This window comes from Ornithorhynchus anatinus, unplaced genomic scaffold (genome assembly GCF_004115215.2).
Source record: "Ornithorhynchus anatinus isolate Pmale09 unplaced genomic scaffold, mOrnAna1.pri.v4 scaffold_286_arrow_ctg1, whole genome shotgun sequence".
Classification (NCBI taxonomy): Eukaryota; Metazoa; Chordata; class Mammalia; order Monotremata; family Ornithorhynchidae; genus Ornithorhynchus; species Ornithorhynchus anatinus.
The window spans coordinates 6,033-29,895 of NW_024396753.1; the positions used below are offsets into that span (position 1 = coordinate 6,033).

Consider the following 23,863-nt stretch of genomic DNA (forward strand, 5'->3'; position numbering starts at 1 on the left):
TCTCCCTGTCCGCGGGCCGCCCCTCCCCCGGGCGCTTCAGCCCCCGGTCCAGTAGGGGGCGTTGTGGGAGAGTGGGTGCGTGCGCGCCTCCGGGAGAGCGTCGGGGCGTCCGTGCCCGCGTGCGCGCCCCCGCGCGCTGGGTGGTCGGGCCTGTTGGGCGCAGACCAGGGGTCAGGCACTGATCTAAGCGCTGTGGCGGGGCCGGGCTCCTCATGAGGGTCCCTGTGTGGCGCCGACTCGGTGCCAAGCCCTGCCCTAAGCGCTGGGGGACAGACCAGGCCATCCTCATCAGAATGAGGCTCTTTGGGAAGCGCCTCCTAGGTGCCAAGCCCCGCTCTCAGCGCTGGGAGAGGGGCGAGGTCAGCATCATCATCATGAGGGTCTTTGGGAAGCGCCTTCTAGGTGCCAAACACCGCTCTGAGCGCTGGGAGACAGACCGGGGCATCCTCCTCATCACGAGGGTCTTTGGGAAGCGCTTCCGAGGTGCCAAGCATTGGTCTAAACGCCGGGAGAGAGACTAGGTCATCAACATCATCATGAGGGTCTCTGGGAAGCGCCTCCTAGGCGCCAAGCACCGCTCTAAGCGCTGGGAGACAGACAAGATCATCGTCATCATCATGAGGGTCTTGGGGAAGCGGTTCGGAGGTGCCAAACACTGGTCTAGGCGCTGGGGGAGAGACGAGCTCATGGCGGGGGGTCCCCCTCGGGTCTCGCCGTCTTCATCCCCATTTGACGGATGAGGGAAACCGAGGCCGGGAGAAGGGAAGTGAGCGGCCCAAAGTCACCCAGCTGACAAGTGGTGGAGTTGGGATTAGAACCCACCACCTCTGACTCCCAAGCCTGGCCTCTTAATAATAATAATAATAATAATAACGATGATCTTTGTTGAGCACTATGTGCCAAGCACTGTCCTAAGCACTGGAGTCCACACGAGGTGACGAGGTTGTCCCCCGTGGGGCTCGCCGTCTTCGTCCCCATTTTCCAGATGAGGGTACTGAGGCACCGAGAAGGAAAATGACTTGCCCAAAGTCACTCGCCCAAAGTCACCCAGCTGACAAGGGACGGAGTCGGAATTAGAACCCAGGACCTCGGACTCCCAAGCAGTGTGCCTCGGTGGAAAGAGCCCGGGCTTGGGAGTCGGAGGCCCAGGGAAGTGAAGTGACTTAATAATAATAACGATTAAAAAAAGAATGATGATAATGGTATCTGTTAAGCGTTTGGACCGTGAGCCCGTCGTTGGGCGGCGATGGTGCCAGATGGTCCATTCCGAGCGCTTAGTCCAGTGCTCTGCACACGGGGAGCGCTCAATAAATGCCATCGAATGAATGAATGCCAAGCACTAGGTCAGGGAGCTGCCAGTCGATAGGAACTGTTCACTTCTCTGTGCCTCAGTTTCCTCCTCTGTCAAAGGGGGATGCGGAGGAGGAGCCCCACCCGGTGACCTCGTGGTCCACCCCAGGGCTCAGACCTAGCAGGCGCTTAACAAATACCTTCACTCGTGCATCCATGAAACCCTGGGTGGAATAAGGGGGCTGGGACGGTGGAGGGCCCGGGAGCGCAGTGCTCGGCACATAGTAAGCGCTTAACAAACGGCAACATCAGTATTGAAAGGGCCGGACAATGGGCCTAGGCCTGCTAATGTCTCCGCTTTGTATGACAAAAGGGGGTGGGGGAGGGAGGAGGGGGTGCTCAGCTGGTAGCCAGAGGCGCTAACTACTGCTGGGGGGGAGGAGGAGGAGGAGGAGGAGGGAGGAGGTTTCTCCCTCCATCGGGACACTCAGGTGGCGTCCAGAGCCTGGGGGGGACACTCAGCCCACTCTGTGGTATTTGTTGAGCGCTTCCTGGGGGCAGGGCACTGTAATAAACGTTATAACCGTGGTACTGATTAAGTGCTCACTAGGGGCTAGATGCTGTTCTGCTAATATCCATTCAGTGGTATTTATTGAGCGCTTCCTGGGGGCAGGGCGCTGTAAGAAGCGGTATAACCGTGGCACGGACCGTAAGCGCTTAACAAGTACTCTCTTTTTCTTTTAATGTGCCAGGCGCTGTGCAGTGCGCTGGGGTCACTACATGGTCATCGGGGGAGACACAGGCCCCGTTCCCGGGAGTCGGAGGTCGTGGGTTCGAATCCCAGCCCTGCCACCTGTCTGCCGTGTGACCCCGGGCACGTCGCTTCACGTCATCCGGGAAATGGGGATGAAGACGGCGAGCCCCGCCGGGGGCAGGGAGCGTGTCCGGCCGTGACGACCTTGTGTCTGCCCCAGCGCTCAGTACGGTGCCCGGCACACGGTGAGCGTTGGACCGATATCGTGATCATTCTTCTTGTCTGCCCGCGACCCGCTCCGCTTCCTCTGTGCCTCAGTTTCCTCATCTGTAAAACGGGGATGGAGAGCGTGAGCCCCACGGGCGACGGACGCCGCGGCCCACGCGATTCGCCTGTCTCCGCCCCGGCGTTCAGCACAGGGTGAGCGCTTAAGAGGCACCGTTACTAGCGGGCATCTCCCCCGGCGCTCGGAACAGTGCTCGGCACATAGCGGGAGCATAAGAAACACCGTCATCATCCCCGTTGGACAGACGAGGGAACTGAGGCCCGGAGCAATGAAGTGACTCGTCCGAGGTCACCCGGCCGACCCCCGGATGGTGCCGGATCGTCCTTTCCAAGCGCTCGGCGCAGCGCTCTGCGCCCGGCAGGCGCTCGGTCCGTACGCCGGAGGGACCCCAGCCGGTTGGCCGTGGGCGGGGAGCCCTCCGCAGCGCTTCCCGCAGCGTTCGGCGCCCGGCCCGCGTTCGGTACATAAGAGGGAGCGACCGGTCGGTGTGTGCGGACGCACGCCACACACACACACACACACACACACACACACAATCACACCCCGCCGGCCGCCGGCCGGTCCCGGTGAGTAGCAGCGGGGCTCAGTGGCAGCAGCCGGGGCCGGGGAGTCGGAGGTCGTGGGTTCGAATCCCGCCCCCGGCCTGCCGGGTGACCGCGGGCCGGTCGCTTCGCCTCTCTGGGCCTCAGTTCCCCCATCGGGAAAACGGGGACGGAGACCGTGAGCCCCGCGGGGGGACGACCCGATGACCTCGGATCGCCCCCGTGCTTAGAACGGTGCCGGGCACGTAGTCGGCGCTTAACAAATAACGTTATTACTGTTAGTAGTATTAGGGGGCGTTTGGGAGGGCAGCGGCCGCGGGGGCTCCCGGGAAAGGTGGTCACCGGCCCGCATTGCAAGTGAGCGCCTGCCCGGTGGTGTGCACGTGTATATGCGTATACATACCTGTGTATATATATGTATATCTATATATGTACATGTTTTTGCCCGTCTGTCCCCCCCCATTAGACTGTAAGCCCGTCGATGGGCAGGGACGGTCTCTATCCGTTGCCGAATTGTCCATTCCAAGAGCTTAGTCCAGTGCTCTGCACATAGTAGGTGCTCAGTAAATACTATTGAATGAATGAATGCATGTGCATATCTGTATATAGGTGCGTATCTATGTATAAATATGTGTATACGTGTATATATGTGCATATGTGCGTATATATGTACATACATATGCGTGTATGCGCGCGTATACGAGCATGCATGTGCGTACATGTGTATGCATATGCACATATGTGTACGCACGTGCATAGGTGTGTATGTGTGTGTGTATGTATGCACGCACGTGTACATGTGTATGTATGTATGTGTGTATGTGTGTATATATGCATGTATGTGTGTATTTGTGCGTATATGTGTGTATACATACGCACACGCATGTGTGTGTGTGCATACATGTGTGCGCGCGTGTATGTGTATATATGCATATGTGTATATCTGTGCATACGTGTGTCTATATGCATATATATTAACAAATGAATTGAATGAATGAATGAATGAATGAATGAATGTATGTGTCCCTGGGTGTCTGGGTCAGGTGAGTGTCAGGGGCCGCCCCTCCCCCCCCTTTCGTCTACTAATTGCTTAGGGATAATGAGGGTATCTATTAAGCGCCTCTTTTGTGCCAGGATCTGCACTCAGGGCTTAGCACGGTGCAGGGTGTCCCCCGTGGGGATCCCTGTCCTCGTCCCCGTTCCTATAGAGGAGGTCACCGAGGCCCAGAGAATAATAGTAATCATGTTGGTATTTGCTGAGCGCTTCCTCGGTGCAGAGCACCCTTCCAAGCGCTGCGTCGATACGGAGGGTGATGAGGTGGTCCCCCGTGGGGCTCCCAGGCGTCATCCTCATTTGACAGATGAGGTCCCCGAGGCCCAGAGAAGTGAACTGATTTGCCCAAGGTCACCCAGCTGACAGGCGTCGGAGGCGGGATTCGAACCCACGACCTTTCGACGCCTAGGCCCGCAGGGCGCGCATGCGCACGGCCGGAGTCGGCCCTCGGAGCGCTCTCCGGGGCGCGCGTGCGCACGAGCGGGGACGCCCTCGGAGCCGCCGGGGAAACGGCCCTCCGGGTACGCATGCGCACCGCCTAGAACGCCCCGGGAGCGCGCATGCGCACGACCTGGGCGCGCCCGCCCCCCCCTCCCCGCGGAGCGCTCTTGGGGGCGCGCATGCGCACTCCCGGGGACGCCCTCGGAGGGCCCTTGTGGAGCGCGCGGGCTCGGCTTCGGTAGTACGCATGCGCCCGCCGGAGGGGAGGGGGTGTGGGAACATGCCCGGCGCGTGCTCCTTCCGGTCCCTCCCGCCCTGCTGGCGCGCGCCTTCGTTCATTCATAAATTCCCCGCCATTCATCAACACCGAGGGGGGCGGGGCCTCGGGCCGCCCCGGGCCTCCTGATTGGCCGAGACCATCGACCAGGTCCACCAATGGGGAGGAGGCCGGCTCCCGCCTTTACCCTCCCCCTCCCCCTGCTGGGTTTTGATTATTCTCCTGATTCCTTTCTTTTGGGGTATTAATTGCTGATAAGAATCATAATAATGACAATTTATTCATCCAGTCGTATTTATTGAGCGCTTCCGGTGTGTGAAGCACTGTCCTAAGCGTTTGGGAGAGGACGATGGGACAACAGACACCTTCCTGCCATGGGTGGTGTTTGTTAAGCGCTTAGGATCATAATGATCATTCATTCATTCATTCCAATTGGATTTACTGAGCGCCTCCAGTGTGTGAAGCACTGTCCTAAACGTTGGGGAGAGGACAGTGGGACAACAGACACCTTCCTGCTGAGGATGGTATTTGTTAAGCGCCTATAATAACGATAATTCATTCATCCAGTCGTATTTATCGAGCGCTTCCGGTGCGTGAAGCACTGCCCTGAGCGTTTGGGAGAGGAGAGTAAAACAACCCACACCTTCCTGCTGAAGATGGAATCGGTGAAGTGCTTATAATAACGACAATCACTCCTTCATTCAATCGTACTTATTGAGCACTTCCGGTGTGCAAAGCACTCTACTAAGCGCCTGCGACAGGACACTAATATCAGACACATTCCTGCTCTATCAGTTGCCGAATTGTCCGTTCCAAGCGCTCAGTCCGGTGCTCTGCACATAGTGAGTGCTCAACAAACACTATTGAATGAATGAATGAATGAATGAATGCCGAGGATGGTATTTATTAAGCGCTCAGTAGGTGCCGGGCAGCGCGCCAAGCGCCCGGGGGAGACAAGCAAATCGGGTCGGACTCTGTCCCCGTGTCCCCCGTGAGAACCCCGGTCTCCATCCCCGCTTTCCGGCTGAGGAAGCTGAGGCCCAGAGAAGGGAAGTGACTCGCCCAAGGTCACACAGCAGACGAAGGGGCGGAGGGGGGATTAGAACCCGCGCCCTCGGCCTCCCAAGCCACCGCGCAAACCCCGGCCCCCGCCCGAGGAAGAGACGGGGGCGGTCGTCGCGTGGGTTGAGCGCTGCCTGGGTGCGGAACGCCGGGCTAAGCGCTAGGGAGAGGCCCGGTAGACCAGTACCCGGACACGAATCCGAGGGGCCTGGGTTCGAATCCCGCCTCCGCCGCGGGGTCTGCTGCGTGGCCTCGGGCGGGTCTCCCCACTCCGCCGGGCCTCAGTTTCCTCATCCCTAAAATGGGATCGAGACGGGGAGCCCCGCGTGGGACCACCTCATTGGCTTGTCTCCACCCCCCAGCGCTTTGTACGGTGCCTGGGACGTAGTGAGCGCTTAATAAATACCCCCATGATTAGGATCCTCTGGGCCTCAGTTCCCTCATCTGGAAAATGGGGACGGAGACCGCGACCCCCCGCGGGGGACCGGGATCGGATCCAACCCCGTTTGCTTCGTTCACCCCAACGTATTTATCGAGCGCTTCCCGTGCGCGGAGCAGTGTACTGAGCGCTACGATACGGCCGCGGACAGAGACGATCCCGGCCCACGACGAGCTCGCGGTCTAGAGGAGCCGCGTGGCCCGGCGGGTAGAGCCCGGGCTTGGGCGTCAGGGGTCGTGGGTTCTAATCCCGCCCCGGCCCCTCGTCTACCGCGTGACCTTGGGCCACCCACTTCATTTCTCTGGGCCTCAGTTCCCTCATCTGCGAAATGGGGATGAGGACGGGGACCACCCCCTTCCCCGGGGGACCACCCGATGACCTGGGATCTACCCCGGCGCTTAGACCAGCGCTCGGCACGTAGTGAGCGCTTAACGGGTACAATGATGACGATACAGAGGGGGTGTGCCGGTCTCCACCCCGGCGCTTCGGGCAGGGCTCGGCCCAGAGTGGGGACTTCACAGGTCACCCAGCCCGAATCGTCCATTCCAAGCGCTTAGTACGGTGCTCCGCGCACAGGAAGCGCTCGATAAACACGACTGAATGAATGAATGATTAATAATAATAAAGGGGACTGCGCCAGTCTCCAGCCCGGCGCTTAGGACAGCGCTTGGCGCGTAGTAAGCGCTCACCAGATACCTCTCTACTAATATTACTGCCAACAGAGGGAGGGTGCTGGTCTCCAGCCCAGCGCTTGGCAGCTAGTGAGCGCTCACCCGATACCCTTTTAATACTAACTGAGGGAGGGTGCTTGTCTCCAGCCCAGCGCTCAGGACAGCGCTTGGCCCATAGTAAGAGCTGAACGGATACCATCATCGTCGTCATTATGATTATGATTATTAATCATAATAAATGTCATTAAGAAGGTAGAAGGGGGGGGACCCCGACTTCTGCCCCGAGGTCCTCGGTCCTAGGTGGGCCAAGCCCCTTCCCCCTCCCCCTCCCCCCGCCCCCGGGTCCTCCCCGCCCCCCTGACCCCTGACCCCTGACCCCCGACCCCCTAGGGGAGCAGTCGGAACCAACGGCGAAGCCTCTTGGAGCTCCCTCCGCCGCCGGGCCCGGCCCGTCCTGTGCTAGACGTCCAGGTGCCCACCCCGGGGGGCTGCGGGGGGCGGTTGGGGAGGGTAGGCCTCGAGCCTGGGGGTGGGAGGGGGTGGGGGGGGTCCCCTCCCCTGCATCGATCTGGCCTGGGCGCCCCCCCCCCCATACGTCTACTACAGAGTAGCGGGGGGGAGGGGCAGGACGACCTCCCCGCCCCCACCCCTCGGGTCCCGGGGAGGGGGGGTGGAGAAGGAGGGGGAGGGGTCCGGAGAGCGGGTGGGGGCGGCCACACTGGACCCCCTCCCCCCCAGTCCCCCCCCAGATCCGAGGAAGGAGGTGGAGGAATCCCGGGTTCCTCCCCATTCCGCAGGGGGTCGCCCCCACCCTGCCCGCTCAGGCCCCGGGAGGCCGGGGGGGCGACAGGGGGAGGGGGTGGGGGGGTCCGGGGGGGCTTCCTCCCCTCCCTCCCCCACCCCCTGCTCCCTCCCCTCCCGGGAATGGGGGTCCCCCGTCTCCTTCTTCCCCCCCCCCCATTCCGCAGGGGAGGGGGGCCACAACCTATTCTTGGCCTGGTCCTGGGAGTGCAGGGGGGCGACTGGGGTGGGGGGCGGTCCGGGGTGGGGGGGGCTTCCTCCTCTCCCTCCCCCCACCTCCCCTCCTGCACCTCCCCCTCCCCTCCCGGGAATGGGGGTCCCCCGGTCTCCTCCTCCACCCCCCCCCCCCATTCCGCAAGGGGTGGCCACAACCCATTCCTGGTCTGGTCCTGGGAGTCCTAGGGGGCGACTGGGGGAGGGGGTGGGCCGGTCCTGGGGTGGGGGCGAGGGCTTCCTCCTCTCCCTCCCCCCGGTCCCTCCCCCTCCCGGGAATGGGGGTCCCCCGGTCTCCTTCCCCCCCCCCCCCCATTCCGCAGGGGGTGGCCACAACCCATTCCTGGCCTGGTCCTGGGAGTCCAGGAGGGCGACTGGGGGAGGGGGTGGGGAGATCCGGGGGTGGGGGCGGGGGCTTCCTCCTCTCCCTCCCCCCGGTCCCTCCCCCCCCGGCCCCTCCCCTCCCAGGAACCGGGGACCCCGCACCCCTTTTCCCTCCCCTTTCCGCTGGCGGTCGTCCCAACTCCTTCCCGCTCAGGGCCCGGGAGTCGAGGGGGGCGACGAGGGGAGGGGGTGGGAGGTCCTGGGGGGGCTTCCTCCTCCCCCACCCCTTCCCCCCCCCCACTCCCTCTCCTCCAAGGAACCGGGGACCCCGCACCCCTTTTTCCTCCCCCTTCCACAGGGGTTCGCCCCAACCCCTTCCCGCTCCGGTCCCGGGAGTCGAGGGGGGCGACGAGGGGAGGGGGTGGGGGGGTCCCGGGGGGCTTCCTCCTCCCTCTCTTCTCCCTCCACACCCCCCACTCCTTCTCCTCCAATGAACCGGGGACCCCGCACCCCCTTCCCTCCCCCTTCCACAGGGGGTCGCCCCAACCCCTTCCCGCTCAGGACCCGGGAGTCGAGGGGGGCGAAAAGGGGAGGGGGTGGGGGGTCCTGGGGGGCTTCCTCATCCCCCTGCCCCCCACTCCCTCTCTTCTAAGGAAAGGAGGACCCCGCACCCCCTTTCCTCCCCCTTCCGCAGGGGGTCGCCCCAACCCCTTCCCGCTCAGGTCCCGGGAGTCGAGGGGGGCGACGAGGGGAGGGGGTGGGGGAGTCCTGGGGGGGGCTGCCTCCTCCCCCTCCTCCCCCGGTCCCTCTCTTCAAGGAAATGGGGACCACCGCACCCCTTTCCTCCCCATTCCGCAGGGGGTCGCCCCAACCCCTTCCCGCTCCGGTCCCGGGAGTCGAGGGGGGCGACGAGGGGAGGGGGTGGGGGGGTCCCGGGGGGCTTCCTCCTCCCTCTCTTCTCCCTCCACCCCCCCCACTCCTTCTCCTCCAAGGAACCGGGGACCCCGCACCCCCTTCCCTCCCCCTTCCACAGGGGGTCGCCCCAACCCCTTCCCGCTCAGGACCCGGGAGTCGAGGGGGGCGAAAAGGGGAGGGGGTGGGGGGCCCTGGGGGGCTTCCTCATCCCCCTGCCCCCCCACTCCCTCTCTTCTAAGGAACCGGGGACCCCGCACCCCTTTTTCCTCCCCCTTCCGCAGGGGTTCGCCCCAACCCCTTCCCGCTCAGGTCCCGGGAGTCGAGGGGGGCGACGAGGGGAGGGGGTGGGGGGGTCCCGGGGGGCTTCCTCCTCCCCCTCCTCTCCCTCCCCACCCCCCACTCCCTCTCCTCCAAGGAACCGGGGACCCCGCACCCCCTTTTTCCTCCCCCTTCCGCAGGGGGTCGCCCCAACCCCTTCCCGCTCCGGTCCCGGGAGCCCGGGGGGCGACGAGGAGGGGACGGGGAGGGGTCCCGGGGGTCCCCCCGGGGGCCCTCCCTGAGCGCCGGCCCTCGCCCCTGCCCTTTCAGAGCGCCCCCCGCAGGCCATGCCCACCGCCCTGAGCCCCCCGGGCCGGAGGTGGCCGGAGGAGGAGGAGGAAGAAGGAGAAGAAGAAGAGGAGGAGGAGGAGGAAGAGGAGGAAGAAGAGGAGGAGGAGGAGGAGGAAGAGGAGGAGGAGGAGGAGCGGGCCCGCCAGCGGTTCCGCGGGTTCCGGTACGAGGAGGGCGCGGGGGCCCGGGCGGCCCTGGTGCGGCTGCGGGAGCTGTGCCGCCGGTGGCTGCGGCCGGAGCGGCGCTCCAAGGAGCGCATGCTGGAGCTGGTGGTGCTGGACCGGCTGGTGGGCGCCCTGCCCCGCCGCGCCCGCGCCTGGGTGCGCCGCCGCCGGCCCCGCACCGCCGAAGACGTCGTCCTCGCCCTGGACGCCCTGGACGCCCTGGAGGCCCCGGAGGCCCCGGAGGCCCCGGACGCCCGGCCCGGCCCGCTCCACTGGGTGAGGACCCGCTGGGGGAGCCTCCCGACCGGCTCCCCCGCCCCGCACCCGGCGCCCCCTGGCGACGGCCACGGGGCCCGCCCCCATCCCGCCCCCTGGAGGCGGGCCGCCCCGGAGCCGGCGGACCTGCCCCCCGCGCCCCCTGGTGGGGGGCTTCTGTGGGGTAACGGCGGCGGGACCCACCCCCAGCCCGCCCCTTGGGGGTGGGCTGCTCTGGGGCAACGGCGACGGGACCCGCCCGGATCCCGCCCCCTGGCGGTGGGGGTTTCTCTGGGCCCGGCGCCGCTGGAGCCCCCCCCCCCCGGCGCCCCCTGGCGGCGGGCTGCCCCGGGGCGTCGGCGGCAAGATCCGCCCCCATCCCGCTTCCCAGGGGTGGGCTTCTCGGGGGCGATGGAGGCAGAATCGCCCCCCCCCCCCGGCGGCGGTGGGCAGCCCCGGGGGGGGGGCGGCGCGACCCCCTAACCGCCCCCCAAACCCCCCGCCCGCCCGCAGGACCCCGCGTGGCCGGCCGACGGCGACGAGGCCCGGGCCGCCTCCCCGGCCCCCCCGGCGGACCGGCCCCCCGAGGAGACCCCCGACGGCGCGGGGCCGGGCCCCCGGGGGCCCCCCGGCCCCGCCCGGACCCCGCGCCCGGACCCCGGGGAGAGGAGACCCCCGCTCACCCCCAGAGAGGACCGCACGGACCGCTGGGGGCTCCGCTCGTGTACGTGGGGGGCCGCGCTCGCCCGCGGGGGGGGGGGGCGGGGGCGGGCGGGCGGCGCGGCCCGGCGGCTTCAACCCGGGGCCCGGGTTCGAATCCCGACCTCGGCCCCGCGACCCCGCCCCGGTCGCTCCCCCTCTCCGGGCCTCGGTCCCTTCTCCCGGCGGACGGGGGACCGGGTCCGACCCGACTCCCGGCGCGCTCTACGTGATCGTTCGTTATCGTTATCGTGATGATTCTCGCGGTTATTCGTTATTATTATTATTGTACCATTGGGATCGTTTACGATGACGATGACGGTGATCACGATTATTATCATTAAACCATCGCGATGATTTATGATGGCGATGGCGATTACAGTGATTATTGTTATACCATCGCGATCGTATATTATGATGATGATTATCGCGATTACTGATCATCATCATACTATCGCGACCATTTATGATGGTGGTCACGATTATTGATTATCGTTCTGCCATCGTGATTATTTGTGATGATGATGACGACGATGATTATAGTGATTATTTGTTGTCATACCATGGTGATGGTTTATTATGGCATTGACGATCACAGTGATTATTTATTATTGTACCATCGTGATTATTTATTATCACGGTGGTGATTGTTGTGATTACTCATTACGGGAAGCAGCGTGGCTCGGTGGCGAGGGCCCGGGCTGGGGAGTCGGCGGTCCTGGGTTCGACTCCCGGCTCTGCCGCTTGTCAGCTGGGTGACCGTGGGCGAGTCGCTTCGCCTCTCTGGGCCTCGGTGACCTCGTCTGTCAAACGGGGATTAACCGCGAGCCTCGCGTGGGCCGACCCGATGACCCCGTATCTGTCCCGGCGCTTAGGACGGTGCTCTGCGCAGAGGAAGCGCTTAACAGATACCAACGTTATCATTATACCGTCACGATTACTCTCGGAGTCAGAGTTCATGGGTTCGAATCCCGGCTCGGCCGCTTGTCAGCTGTGTGACTTTGGGCGAGTCACTTCTCTGTGCCTCAGTTACCTCATCTGTAAAATGGGGATTAAGACTGTGAGCCCCACGTGGGACAACCTGAATCCCCTGTGTCTACCCCAGCGCTTAGAACGGTGCTTGGCACATAGTAAGCGCTTAACAAATACCAACACTATTATTATCGTTATTATCGTTACGATCGTCGCGATTATTCATTATTACGATACCATCGTGATTATTCATCACGATCCTCTTCCCGCAGCTCCACCTTCTCCTCCTCCTCCTCCTTCTCCCCCCTCGAGCCCGTGCCCTCCTCCGGCCCTTCCCGGCGACGGGGGTCCGGGAGCCCCCGGGCCCGAAGCCCACCCCCCCCCGCGGGGGTCACAGGTCAGTTTCCCGTCCGGGGGGCGGGGCGGGCGTCCCCCTTCCGCTCCCTCCGCAAACCCCTCCGTCCCTCGGTCTGGGGGTGGGGGGCTTTTATTATCGTTATCGTCGATAATAACGATCACAGTAGTCTTCGTTAAGCGCCCGCTACGTGCTTTATTCACGATAACGGTCACGGTAGTATGAAGCGCCGACTACGTGCCACACTCTCTTCTACGCGCTGCGGGGAGATCCGAGGTCGTCGGGTCGGCCCCCCGCCCCCGGCCCCCCTTTTCTAGATGGGATCAGGGTTGGGAGGAGGGGAAGGGGGAGGAGGAGGAGGAGGAGGAGGAGGAGGAGGAGGAGAGAAGGAAGAGGAAGAGGAGAAGAGGGGGAGGAGAGAAGAGGAGGAAGAGGAGAAGAGGGGGAGGAGACAAGGAAGAGGAGAAGGACAATGAAGAGGAGGAGGAGGGGAGGAAAGAAGAAGAGGAGATGGAGGATGAAGGGGAGGACGAGGAAGAGGAGGAGGAGGAAGAGGAGGAGGAGGGGGGGAAGGAAGAAGAGGAGATGGAAGATGAAGGGGAAGAGAAGGTAGAGGAGATGGAGGATGAAGGGGAGAAGGAAGAGGAGGAGGAGGAGGAGGAGGAGTAGAGAAGGAAGAGGAGGAGGGGGAGAATGAAGAGGAGAAAGAGGAAGAAGAGGAGGGGAAGGAGGAGGAGGAAGAGAAGGGGGGGAGGAGAGAAGGAAGAGGAGGAGGGGAAGGAAGAGGAGGAAGAGGAGGAGAGAAGGAAGATGAGGAGGAAGAGGAGGAGGAGAATGAAGAGGAGACGAGGGGGAGGAGAGGACGAGGAAAAAAGAAGGAAGGGGAGGAGAGGAGGAGGAGAGAAGAGGAGGAAGAGGAGAAGGGGGGAGGAGAGAAGGAAGAGAAGGAAGAGAATGAAGAGGAGAAGGAAGAAGAGGAGATGGAGGATGAAGGGGAGGAGAAAGAAGAGGAGGAGGAGCAGAGGAGGAGGAGGAGGAGGAGGAGGGAGGCGCGGCGGCGGGGCGGCGCGAGGGCGGGTGTGTGACGTGCGTCGGGGGTCCCGGCTCCGCGCGGGCGTTCAGGGGGCCCCCGTCCCCCTGCGGGACGTGATCCTCTGCTTCTCCGAGGAGGAGTGGTCTCTCCTCGATCCCGCCCGCACCGGCTGCCCCGCGGAGTTCATCATCCAGGAGGACTGTGGGCTCACCGGACTCCCCACAGGTACCCGCCCCCCGGCCCCCCGACCCCCCCCCCGACCCCCGCGACCGCCCGACCCCCGTGACCTCCCGACCCCCTGACCCCCCTGACCCCCCGACCACCTGACCCCCCCGACCCCCAACCCCCCGACTCTCCCTACCCCGGGACCTCCTGACCCCCTGACCCCTCCAAATCCCTGACCCCCGACCTCCTGACCCACAACCCGACCTCCTGACCCCCGTGACCCCCCGACCCCCAAAAGGCGAATCCCGGCGGCGGGCGTCCCTCAGATGACCAGTTCCCGGGACCGACCGGGCCGTGGCGGTGGGATTTCGGGATCGGGTGGATCCGTAGGGAGAGCGGCGCGGCCTAGCGGGCGGGCCGAGTGGGCGGAGCCCGGGCTGGGGAGTCGGAGGTGGTGGGTCCCGATCCCGCCCCCGCCCCCGGCCCGCCGTGCGGCCTTGAGCCGGTCACTTCCCTTCCCCGGGCCTCGGTCCCCTCACCTGTCAAACGTCTGCACCGTTCTAAGCGCTGGGGGAGATCCAGGGTCATCGGGTTGTCCCTCGCGGGGCTCACGGGCTTCATCCCCATTTGCCAGATGAGGTCACTGAGGCACAGAGAAGCGAAGTGACTCGCCCGCGGTCACCCGGCCGACAGAGGGCAGAGTCGGGATTCGAACCCATGACCTCTGACTCCCAAGCCCGGGCTCTTCCCGCCGCGCCGCGCCGCTTCTCTCCGCCGCTTTCAGAGCGGCGCCCGGGCCCGTGGCGAGCGCCTGACGGATACCGTCGTCGTCGTTAGCGCGATCGCGACGGAGACCGTGAGCCCCCCGCGGGACGGGGCCCGGGTCCCACCCGATGGGCGCTCGGCACATTGCCCGGCCAGCGCCGGACGGACGCCGTCGCCGGCACGGCGGCCCCCGCCCCGGGGGAGGCGGAGGGGCGGCCGGGCGGCCGGATCCCTCGGGGGCTGGGGGAACGCGTGATGGACGCCCCCGCGGGGCCTCAGCGGTCGTTGGGTGCCCGGGCAGGGTCTGCGGACGCCCCGCCGGACGACCACCACCCGGAGAGAGGAGAGGGCGACGGCGGGCCGGGGACCCCCGGGCCCCCGGGGGCCGAGGACCGGCCGCCCCCCGCCCCCCGCCCAGGTGAGGCGCGGCGGGGGGACGGGGCGGGGGGCCGGCGGGGGGCGGCGGCGGGCCTCGGGGGGACCGGCGCGGCGGGCGGCGGCCGGTCCCGGGTCCCGATCCCGGGCCCCGCCGCCGCCACCTCCCTTCGCTGGGCGGTATCCGCCGCGCGCGGGGCACTGGGCCGAGCGCCGGGGAGGGGACGCCCACCTCGGGCCGGTCACCCGGACGGACGGTCCCCGGGTCCGCCCCCGGCGCTTAGGTTTCGCCCGGCCCGTCGGCCGTACGTATCGGGCGCCCGTCGCGTGCGGAGCGCCGCGCCAAGCGCTTGGGAGGGGACGGAGGCGCGATCGCCTTCCCGGCCCGCGGCCCCGCCGGCAGCCCGCTCGTGGGACCGTCCGGTCGCCTCCGTCGAGCGCCCGGCGCGTGCTGGGAGGGAACGGCCGGGCGCCCGGCCCGGCGGTCCGCGCGGAGTCGGCGCCCGACCGAGGCCCGAACGAGCGCGGCGACGGGCTCTGGGCCGGCGAGGGAGCGGCCGCCTCCCCGGCTCCGCCCCCCTCCGGCCGCGTGACCCCGGGGGCGTCACCGCGCCTCTCCGGGCCCCGCTCCCCTCCCCCGGAGAACGGGGGCGGAGACGGGGAGCCTCCCGAGGGACCGCCCGAGGACCCCGTGTCTCGCCCGGCGCGTCGCCGGCGCCCGGCGGACACGGGCGGCGGCGCCGCTCCCCGGCCGGGAGGAGGGCGCCCGACGGGTGCGGCCCGGCCCCTCCGCGACGGCTCGCCGCCGGGCGGCGTGGGGCCGCGGGCGGGGGGGCCGGCCGGGCGGGGGGGCGTCTCTCTCACTCCCTCTCCTCTTCGCAGAGGGCCCCGGGCCCCGGGGCGGGGCGGAAGAGGAGGAGCGGGCGGCGGGCCCGGAGGCGGCCCCGGCCTCCCCGCCCCGCTCCGAGGTGATCTCCATCAGCTCCGGCGAGGAGGACGTCATCTGGGTCCCCGCGGCGCGGGCCCCGCCGGCGGCCCCGGGCCCGGCCGGGCCCCCCGCCGGCAAGCCCTACCGCTGCCCCGACTGCGGCCGCTGGTTCCGCTGGCGGGCCAACTTCCTGCGCCACCTCCGCGCCCGCCCGGCCGAGGAGAAGCCGTTCGAGTGCCCGGCCTGCGGCGAGGCCTTCCCCGATGGCGGCCAGCTGGCCCGGCACCGCGCCGCCCACGAGGCCGAGCGGGCCCACCGCTGCGCCCAGTGCGGCCGCCGCTTCCGCCGCCCGGCCCACCTGCGGGCCCACCAGCGCGCCCACCCGCCGGCCGGCCGGCCCGCCGCCGCCCCGCCGCCCCCGCCGCCCGCCGCGGGCCGCCGGGGCCCCGCCGGGGCCGGGCCGGGCGGGCCGGGGCGGGGCGGGGGCCGGGCCGGGCCGGGGGGCGGCCTTCCAGTGCGGCGACTGCCCCAAGGCCTTCTCCTGCCTCTCGCACCTGCTGCGCCACCGGCGGAGCCACACGGGCGAGCGGCCCTTCCAGTGCAGCTTCTGCCCCAAGCGCTTCGGCGACAGCTCCGTCTGCCGGCGCCACCAGGACGTCCACATGCGCACCAAGTCGCGCCGGGCCCTCAACTCCTTCTGACCCTCCCCGCGGGGCGCCGGACGCCCGGACGCCCCGCCCCCCCCGGCCCCCGCCGGCCGCGCGCCGAGGGGATCGTCCGTTTGGCGGGCGAGGGGACGGAGGCCCCCCGGGCCGCCCGGCCGCCGGGCGGCCGGCGCTCCGTAAACGCGCCGGGACCGAGGCGTCGGCCGCGCGGCCTCTCCGCCCGGCGCCGGACGGACGGGGGGCGAGGACCGTCCCGGGGGCGGCGGGGCGCCCGCCGCGGGCCGACCGCCGGACCGGGCGCGCGGAGGGGACGATTCGGCCGTCGGGGGAGGCGACCGAGCCGGGGGCGAGGGCCCGGCCCGGGGAGTCCGGGAGACCCCGCCTGGAAGACGGGGACGAGGACGGGGGGCCCCCCCGGGGGACCGCCCCACGACCTCGGATCGACCCCGGCGCGGAGGACGCCGCGCGGGGCACGGTCGGCGCCCGACGGGCTCCCTCGGTGATATCGTCGTCGTCATCGTCCCCGCCCACGACGGGCTTGTGGCCCGGAGGGGAATAATGCTGAGAGTGACGGCGTTCAGGCGCTCACGGGGCGCCGAGCCCCGTCGGGAGCGCCGGGGGAGAACCGAGGTGGTCGGGTCGTCCCCCTTCGACGGATGAGGGGACCGAGGCCCGGAGGAGCCGCTCGCCCGACGTCACCCGGGCGGCGGAGGCGGGATCGGGACCCGCGGCCTCCGACCCCCAGGTCCGCGCCCTGGCCGCGGGAGCCCATCCGGTGGCGGGCCGGGGGGATGCGGGGGCGACGCGGAGGCGGTCCCGGCCCCGCGCCCGCGCCCCTCCCCGTGACCCTCGCCCCCGGGGCGGCCCCGCGCCCCGGAGAAGGACGGAGGACCGGAGGCTGTACCTCTATCGATTTTATTTAGATTCGATCGTAGCAAATAATAACGACGGCGACGACGAGGTCGGTCTGGAGCGCTTCCTAGGCGCCGAGCACCGTCCTAAGCCCGAGGGGCAGACGGAGGGTCACGGGGGCGGCCCACGGCGGGCTCCCGGCCCCCGTCCCCGTTTTCCGGCCGGGGGACCCGAGGCCCGAGCGGCCGGCCGGAGGTCTCCCGGCCCGGGAGGGGCGGGATCGGGAGCCCGGGCCCCGGCCGCTTCTCCGGGGGCCGGACGGGACCCCCCCCTGCCGGCCCCCCGCCCGTCCCCGTCCCGCGTCCGGGGGGCGGCGGACGGCTCGGGCTCACACCAGCGGGTAGATGGGGCCGGACGCGATGCCGCAGTTATTCTCGCGGTCCCTGGCCATGAGGATGTAGCCGTGGTCGCCCCACCGTTTGCCCCAGCTGGAAAGGGTCGGGGGGCGCCGGGTCACGACCCCGGGCGGCTCCCGCTTCTAACCCGGATGACCGCGGGGGTTTCGTTAAGCGCGCCGAGCGCCGTCCTGAGCGCCGGGGGAGATCTGGGGTCGTCGGGCGCCCCCTCCCCCCCCGCCCCCCCCCCGCCCCGGGGGGCTCCCGGTCTCCCCGTTTTCCAGCCGGGGGACTCGACGCGCAGAGAAGGGAAGCGGCCGGCCCGGCGCCCCCCGGCCCGGGTTTCGGGGGGCCCCCCCCCCCCCCGTCGAGAGGGCCTCGGGCCCGGCCTCCCCGTCCCCCTCCCGCCCCGCGTCGAGGGTCCGGACCTGTTTTTGACGATCCAGTACGGGGGGCGCCGGCCCGGGTCGCCCGGCCGGGGTCCGTAGCCCACCACCAGCACCGCGTGGTCCAGCTCGCGCAGGTTGCGGCGGCACCGCGGCTCGTAGTAGACTCCTGCGTCGCGGCCGGGGACAGGGCGCGCGGGTGGTCCCCCCTCCCCCGGACGCGCGCGGGCCCGGGCCCCCCTCCCCGAGCGGGACTCCTGTCCGACCCTTCCTTCCCCAGAGGAGGACAGATGGCCCGTCTCCCCCACCCCCGGAGCGGGACCCCCGTCCGGCCCCTCTCTCCCAGAGGGGGACGCGTGGCCCGTTGCCCCCTCCCTCCACGGCGGGGCACCTGTCCGGCCCCCGGGCCCCGGCCCCCGGCCCCCGGAACGGGACACCCGGATGGTCCCCCGGCCCCCAGAGCGGGACACGTGTCCACCCCTCCTTTCCCAGAGGAGGACCTGTGCCCCGCTCCCTCCTCCCCCACGGCGGGACACGTGTCCCGCCCACCTTCTCCGGTGCGGGACCCCTGTCCGCCCGCCCCCCCCCTCCCCCCAGGAGGACACCTGTCCACCCCTCCTTCCCCAGAGGAGGACAAATGGCCCGTTTCCCCTTCTCCCACAGTAGGACACCTGTCCTGCCCCCCCTTCCCCAGAGCGGGACACCTGTCCGGCCCCCTCCGGGAGGACACCTGTCCACCTCTCCTTCCCCAGAAGAGGACAGACGGCCTGTCGCTTCTTCCCCCACGGCGGGACCCCCGTCCGACCCCGGAGCGGGACGCCCGCCCACCCCTCCCTCCCCAGAGGACGGCCCGATTCCCTCCACGGCGGGCCCCCCGTCCGGACCCCGGAGGGGGACGCCGGTCCGCCTCTCCGCTCCCGCCCCGGACGGCGGGTGAGGGGGCGTCCGGCCCGGCCCGACCCCCTCCCCGGCCGCGGCCCCTACCGGACTCGTAGAACTGGAAGGAGTGGGCCGAGGCGTCGATGACCACGGAGACGGGTCCCACGGCGGCCACGGCCCGCAGGAGGGCCTCCTCCGAGGGGGCCACCTCCACGTAGCCCGTGGCGTTGCCCACCGAGAACTCCGGCTTGTAGCGGCAGGGTCCGTCCTGCGGGCCGGCCACCGGGACCCCCGTTCATCCACCGCGCGCGCGACGCGCGGGGCCCTCGAGCGCTTGGAAAGTGACGAGGTGGCTGATGCCGGACGGGGGTCCGTCGAGCGCCGGCTAACGACTGCGACGGCGGTATGCGCTGAACCCCTACTACGCGCCGAGCGCCGGGGCGGACGCGGGGCGCTCGGGCGGTCCCTCGCCAGGCTCCCGCTCCGCGTCCCCGTTTTGCGGGTGAGGTGGCCGAGGCCCGGAGAAGCGAGGTGACTCGCCCGCGGTCACCCGGCTCGACGAGGGGCGGACCCGGGACACGAACCCGCGACCTCCGACCCCGGGCCTCGGCCCCCCACCCCCCCCGTCCGGAGAACGGGGACGAAGGCCGTGAACTCCACGGGGGACGACCGCGGCGACCCGACGTCTCCCCCAGCGCTCGGAACAGCGCTCGGCACGCTCAGCCATCCGTTCGATCGCATCTGTTGAGCGCCCGCTGCGCGCGGAGCACCGGACCGGGCGTCCGGAAAGTAGAGTTCGGCACCGGACGCCGTCATTATCAAGTGCCGAGCGATCGACGGTGAGGATGAGGGTGCCTGTGGAGCGCGCGCCGGGCGCCGAGCGCTCATCTAAGCGCCGGGGTAGGTTCAGGCGAACCGGGTTGGCCGTGGGGCTCACGGTCCCCGTCTCCATTTCGCAGGTGAGGGAACCGAGGCCCCGGGGCGGCCCGGTGAGCGGCCCGAGGTCGTGGGGCGGAGGCGGGACTGGAACCCGGGTCCTCCCCACGCCCGGGCCCGGGCCCTACCCGCCGGGCCGCGCGGCCTCGTCGCTCCACGGCGAGCCCGTCTCTCGACCGCGGGGCTCCGTGGAGAGAGCCCGGGGCTGGGGAGTCGGGGGTCACGGGTTCGAATCCCGGCCCCGCCCCTGGTCCGCCGTGTGACCGCGGGCGAGTCGCTTCGCTTCTCTGGGCCTCAGTGACCTCGTCTGTAAAATGGGGATGAACCGGGAGCCTCACGTGGGACCGCCCGATGACCCTGGACCTCCCCCGGCGCTTAGAACGGTGCTCGGCACCCAGTAAGCGCTTAACAGATGCCGGCGGCGTCGTCGTCGTCATTAAACCGTCGGCTCGTCGCGGGCGGGAAGCGTGTCCGTTTACGAGGAGCGACGCTCTCCGTTAAGCGCCCACTACGTGCCGAGCGCCGTTCTGGGCCCCGGGCGCTCTGGCCTCCCCTCCCCGGCGCTCGGTCCGGTGCTCGGCGCCCAGTCCCGCTCCCGAGGCCGCGCTCTTTGCACCGCGCTGGGGGAGACCCGGGTTGTCCTCCCTGGGGCCACCGAGGAGGCCAAGCGAGCGGCCCGGGGTGCCGCGGCAGACCGGTGGCGGGGCCGGGATTAGAACCCGCCACCTCCCGGGCCACGCCGGGTAGACGCGGGGGGGGGGGGGTCATCGGCTGGGCCTCGGCGCCGCCCTCGGGCGCCCGGCGCGGTCCCCGAGACGTAGCGGGCGCCTACGGGAATCGCGCGGGCCGGGGGCCGGGCCCGTGGCCGCCCGTGGCCGGACCGCCCTCTCCCCCGATGGATAGCTAGGGAGGAGCGAAACCCCCGCGTCGAGGTGGACGGGGGCGGCGGTACCTTGGCGTCGTAGGGGTAGGCCTCCTCGGAGTCGACGCCCCCGTTGTCCCGCACGTAGAGGAAGCTCTGCTGCATCAGCCCGCCGTCGCAGCCTCGGTTTCCCTGCTTCCGGCTGCAGTCCATGAGGTTCTGCTCGCTGACGGCCGCCAGCCGCCCCGTCCGGCGGAAGAGCTGACCCTCCAGGACCCCCGTCGACCCGAACGCCCAGCACGACCCGCAGCGACCCTGCGGGCGGGCAGACGGGCGGGCCGGCGCTGGGCGCGGGGACGGGGCGGTGGGGACGGCTCGGGTCGTCGTTCCAGAGGAGGGAACCCGGGCCTAGAGGGAGCCGGGCGACTTGGCCCAGACCACGCCGCCGACACGTGGCGGAGCGGCATTAATAGTAACGATAGTCGTGGGGAGAGGCAAGGTCATCGGCTCATCGGAGGTGGGATCGATAGCGGTGATGATAATCGTGGGCTCTGTTAAGCGCCCATCAAGGGCCGAGCACTGGCCTAAGCGCCGGGGAGAGGCAAGGTCATCGGGTCGCCCCCCCCGCCGCGGGGCTCCGTCTCCGGCCCCGTCTTCCAGAGGAGGGAACCCGGGCCTAGAGGAAGCCGGGCGACCCGCCCGGAGCCACGCGGCCGACGCGTGGCGGATCGGGGATCGATCGGTCGTCCGGGACCGAGCGCTTCGAACGGCGCTCGGCACGGTCGTTCGTATGGCTGGAGCGCCTGGCGGGTGCCGAGCGCCGTACTAAGCGTTCGGCGCCGCGCGATTGATCCCGACAAGTGGCGGCCACGGGATTATTGGCGTCAGAGAAGGGATTCGTTCCTATTAACGATGGCCGCCGATGTCACGCGCTTACGCGCGCCGAGCCCCGCGACCCCCTGACCCGAGAGAGACGGACGCAGACGGAGACGGAGACGGGGAGACGGAGAGGGAGTCCGACCGGGGGGACGGGCCCGACCTCCGGGGGCCGCGGACCTGGTCCTTGACGGGGGTGACGTATCCGTGGTCGCGCCAGTCGAGGGCCTCGGGCGGCTCCGTCCCGTTGGGCCCGAGGAAGGCCGAGGCCGAGGCCGAGGCCGAGGCCTCGACCCCGCGTGCGGCCTTGTAGCCGTTCATGGCGGCGGCGAACTCCTCCGTGGTCTGCTCGGGGCCGGGCCGTCCGTCAACCGAGGGGCCGCGGGGCCGGGCGGGGAGGCCGGGGGGACCCCCGCATCCAACCGGGCCTCCGGGGACGCCCCCGCCGGCCGCCCCTCCCGGCCTCGCCCGGGGCTCAGAGGGCCCCGGGTGACACCCCCACCGCCCCTCCCGGCATCCCCCCGGGGCTCAGAGGGACCCAGGTGACATAGCCACTGCCCTTCCCGGCATCCTCTGGGGCCAGAGGGAGACGGGTGATGCCCCTACTGCTCTTCCCGGCATCCCCCGGGGCTCGGAGGGAGACGGGTGATGCCCCTACTGCTCTTCCCGGCATCCCCCGGGGCCCAGAGGGACACAGGTGACATCGCCACCGCCCCTCCCGGCCTCCCCCGGGACTCAGGGACACAGGGGTCACCCCCCGCCGCCCGCCCCGGCGGCCCCCGGGCCCGGCGAGGGAGGCGGGCGGCCCGCGCACCAGGTCCCCGAACCGGTTGATGGCGAGGCGGAAGGTGGTCCTGCCCAGGCCGTGCTCCAGGTTGTGCGCCTCGATCCTGCGCAGGTTGTCCTCCCACACGGCCCGGCGCCGGCCCTCCTCCCTCTGCGGGCGCGACGCGCGCCCGTCAGCCGAGGCCCAGGCGGGCCCCGGCGGCTTCGTGCTGGACGGAGCCCGGGCCCGCGGGGGCGGGAGGTGGCGGGTTCCGATGCCGCCCCCCGTCCGCCGGGTGACCCCGGGCCGCCCGCCTGGCCTCCCCGGGCCCCGGTTCCCTCGTCCGGCAGACCGCGTCCCGCCCCGTCGGCTCGTCTCCGCCCCGGCGCTCCGAGCGGGGCCTAGCGCGTAACCGGCGGTTGACGGATACCCTTTTCGTCATCGTCGGGCCCCGTGGGTTTGGGGGCCCGGTTTCGGAGTCACGGAGCCCTCCGAGAGCGCGGGCCCGGGCCCCGGAGGCGGTGGGTTCCGATCCCGGCTCCGCCGCGTCGGCCGTGCGGCCTAGAGGCTCCTCCACCCGTCGGCTGTGTGACTGGGGGCGGGTCACTTGGCTTCTCTCCGCCTCAGTTCCCTCATCCGGAAAATGGGGATGGACTGAGAGCCTCACGTGGGACCCTCACCCGATGACCCTGGATCTCCCCCAGCGCTTAGAACGGCGCCCTGCACCTAGTAAGCGCTTAACGACTACCGACATCATTATCGTGACGCTATCACTCTCTGGGCCTCAGCTGCCTCATCTATAAGACGGGGAGGAAGGCGGTGAGCCCCGCGGGGGTCGCCCCGATGACCCCGTCTCTCCCCCAGCGCCGGGCACGTGGTGAGCGCTTCAGAGATGCCGTTGCCGCCGTCGTGACGATCATCTAGGCCCAGTCCCCCAACCGGCGTCTCCCCGGGCCCGCTACTCCGGGCCGGTGGCCCTCCCCGGGGCGGGGGGGGGGCGTCGAACCACGATCCCTCCCGCTCCGACCCGCGGCGCCCTCTCCCCCCGCGCCCGGGTCGGGGGTGGGACGTGATCCGAGAGGGCTCCGGGGAGAGGCGGGGAGGCCCCACCTGGTCGTAGGCCTTGCCGTGCCTGGATTTCCAGAGGGTCCAGTGCGGGTCGAGGTGCGGGTCCGGGCGCGAGGCCCCGAGCGCCAGGCCCAGCCCCAGGGCGGCCGCCAGCAGGATCGCCGTCATGGCCGGACGGACGGACGGACGGACGGACGGGGGACCGGAGCCCCTCGGAGAGGAGCCCCCCTCCTCCCCCGGGACCTCCCCCTCCAACCCGGGGCGTCTCCCCCAGTCCCCCCCTTCCCGAGACCCCCCCCACCTCCCCGCTCCTCGGCCTCCCCCGACCCCCGGGGGGTCGCCGGGGCTAAGGGCGGGGGTCGGGCCCGGGCGTCGGCGGCCCACCGAGGGGAGCTCACCGGCCGGGAGGACCGGGCGGCCACCCGAGTCCGTCGCCCGCGGCCCCCGGCCCCGTTTTATCCCCGGCCCCTCTTGGGGGCGAGGCCGAATCTTACCCCTTCCGCACCTCCGGCCTAAACGTGCCCGGACGGGTCCCCCTTGGCGGCCTTCCCCCGCTCGGCCCCCTGACCCCCCCCGACTCTCCCCCGGTGATCCTCGCTCGGCTTTCTGACCCCCCGCCCCGACCCTCCACAGTGACCCAGCTCGCCCTTGTGACCCCCTCGACTGTCCATAGTGACCCTGCTCGGTCCCCTGACCCCCCCCCCCGACCCTGCCCCAGTGGCCTCGCTCGGTCTTCCGACCGCCCGACTCTCCCCCGGTGACCCCGCTCGGCCTCGTGACCCCCTTGAC

General features: G+C 69.5%; 2 protein-coding genes across 2 annotated transcripts; one reads left to right on the forward strand and one right to left on the reverse strand.

Moving 5' to 3' along the window:
• The first annotated feature begins 3,577 nt into the window (after positions 1 to 3,577).
• On the forward strand, positions 3,578 to 16,090 carry LOC114808868 (zinc finger protein 496-like). Its single transcript, XM_029057123.2, has 7 exons — positions 3,578 to 3,583; positions 7,207 to 7,326; positions 9,852 to 10,376; positions 14,106 to 14,177; positions 14,865 to 15,287; positions 15,430 to 15,777; positions 15,905 to 16,090. Exons 1-7 carry the CDS (start codon positions 3,578 to 3,580, stop codon positions 16,088 to 16,090), a joined length of 1,680 nt encoding a protein of 559 aa, XP_028912956.2.
• Positions 16,091 to 17,255: 1,165 nt separating this feature from the next.
• Positions 17,256 to 23,258, reverse strand: LOC100084840 (procathepsin L-like). The gene is made up of 7 exons (XM_029057124.1): positions 23,117 to 23,258; positions 22,055 to 22,177; positions 21,421 to 21,585; positions 20,455 to 20,679; positions 18,672 to 18,834; positions 17,730 to 17,856; positions 17,256 to 17,394 (listed from the first exon to the last, which is right to left on the reverse strand). The coding sequence occupies exons 1-7, from the start codon at positions 23,240 to 23,242 to the stop codon at positions 17,295 to 17,297; spliced, it is 1,029 nt and encodes a 342-aa protein (XP_028912957.1). The 5' UTR covers positions 23,243 to 23,258; the 3' UTR covers positions 17,256 to 17,294.
• Positions 23,259 to 23,863: the final 605 nt, after the last annotated feature.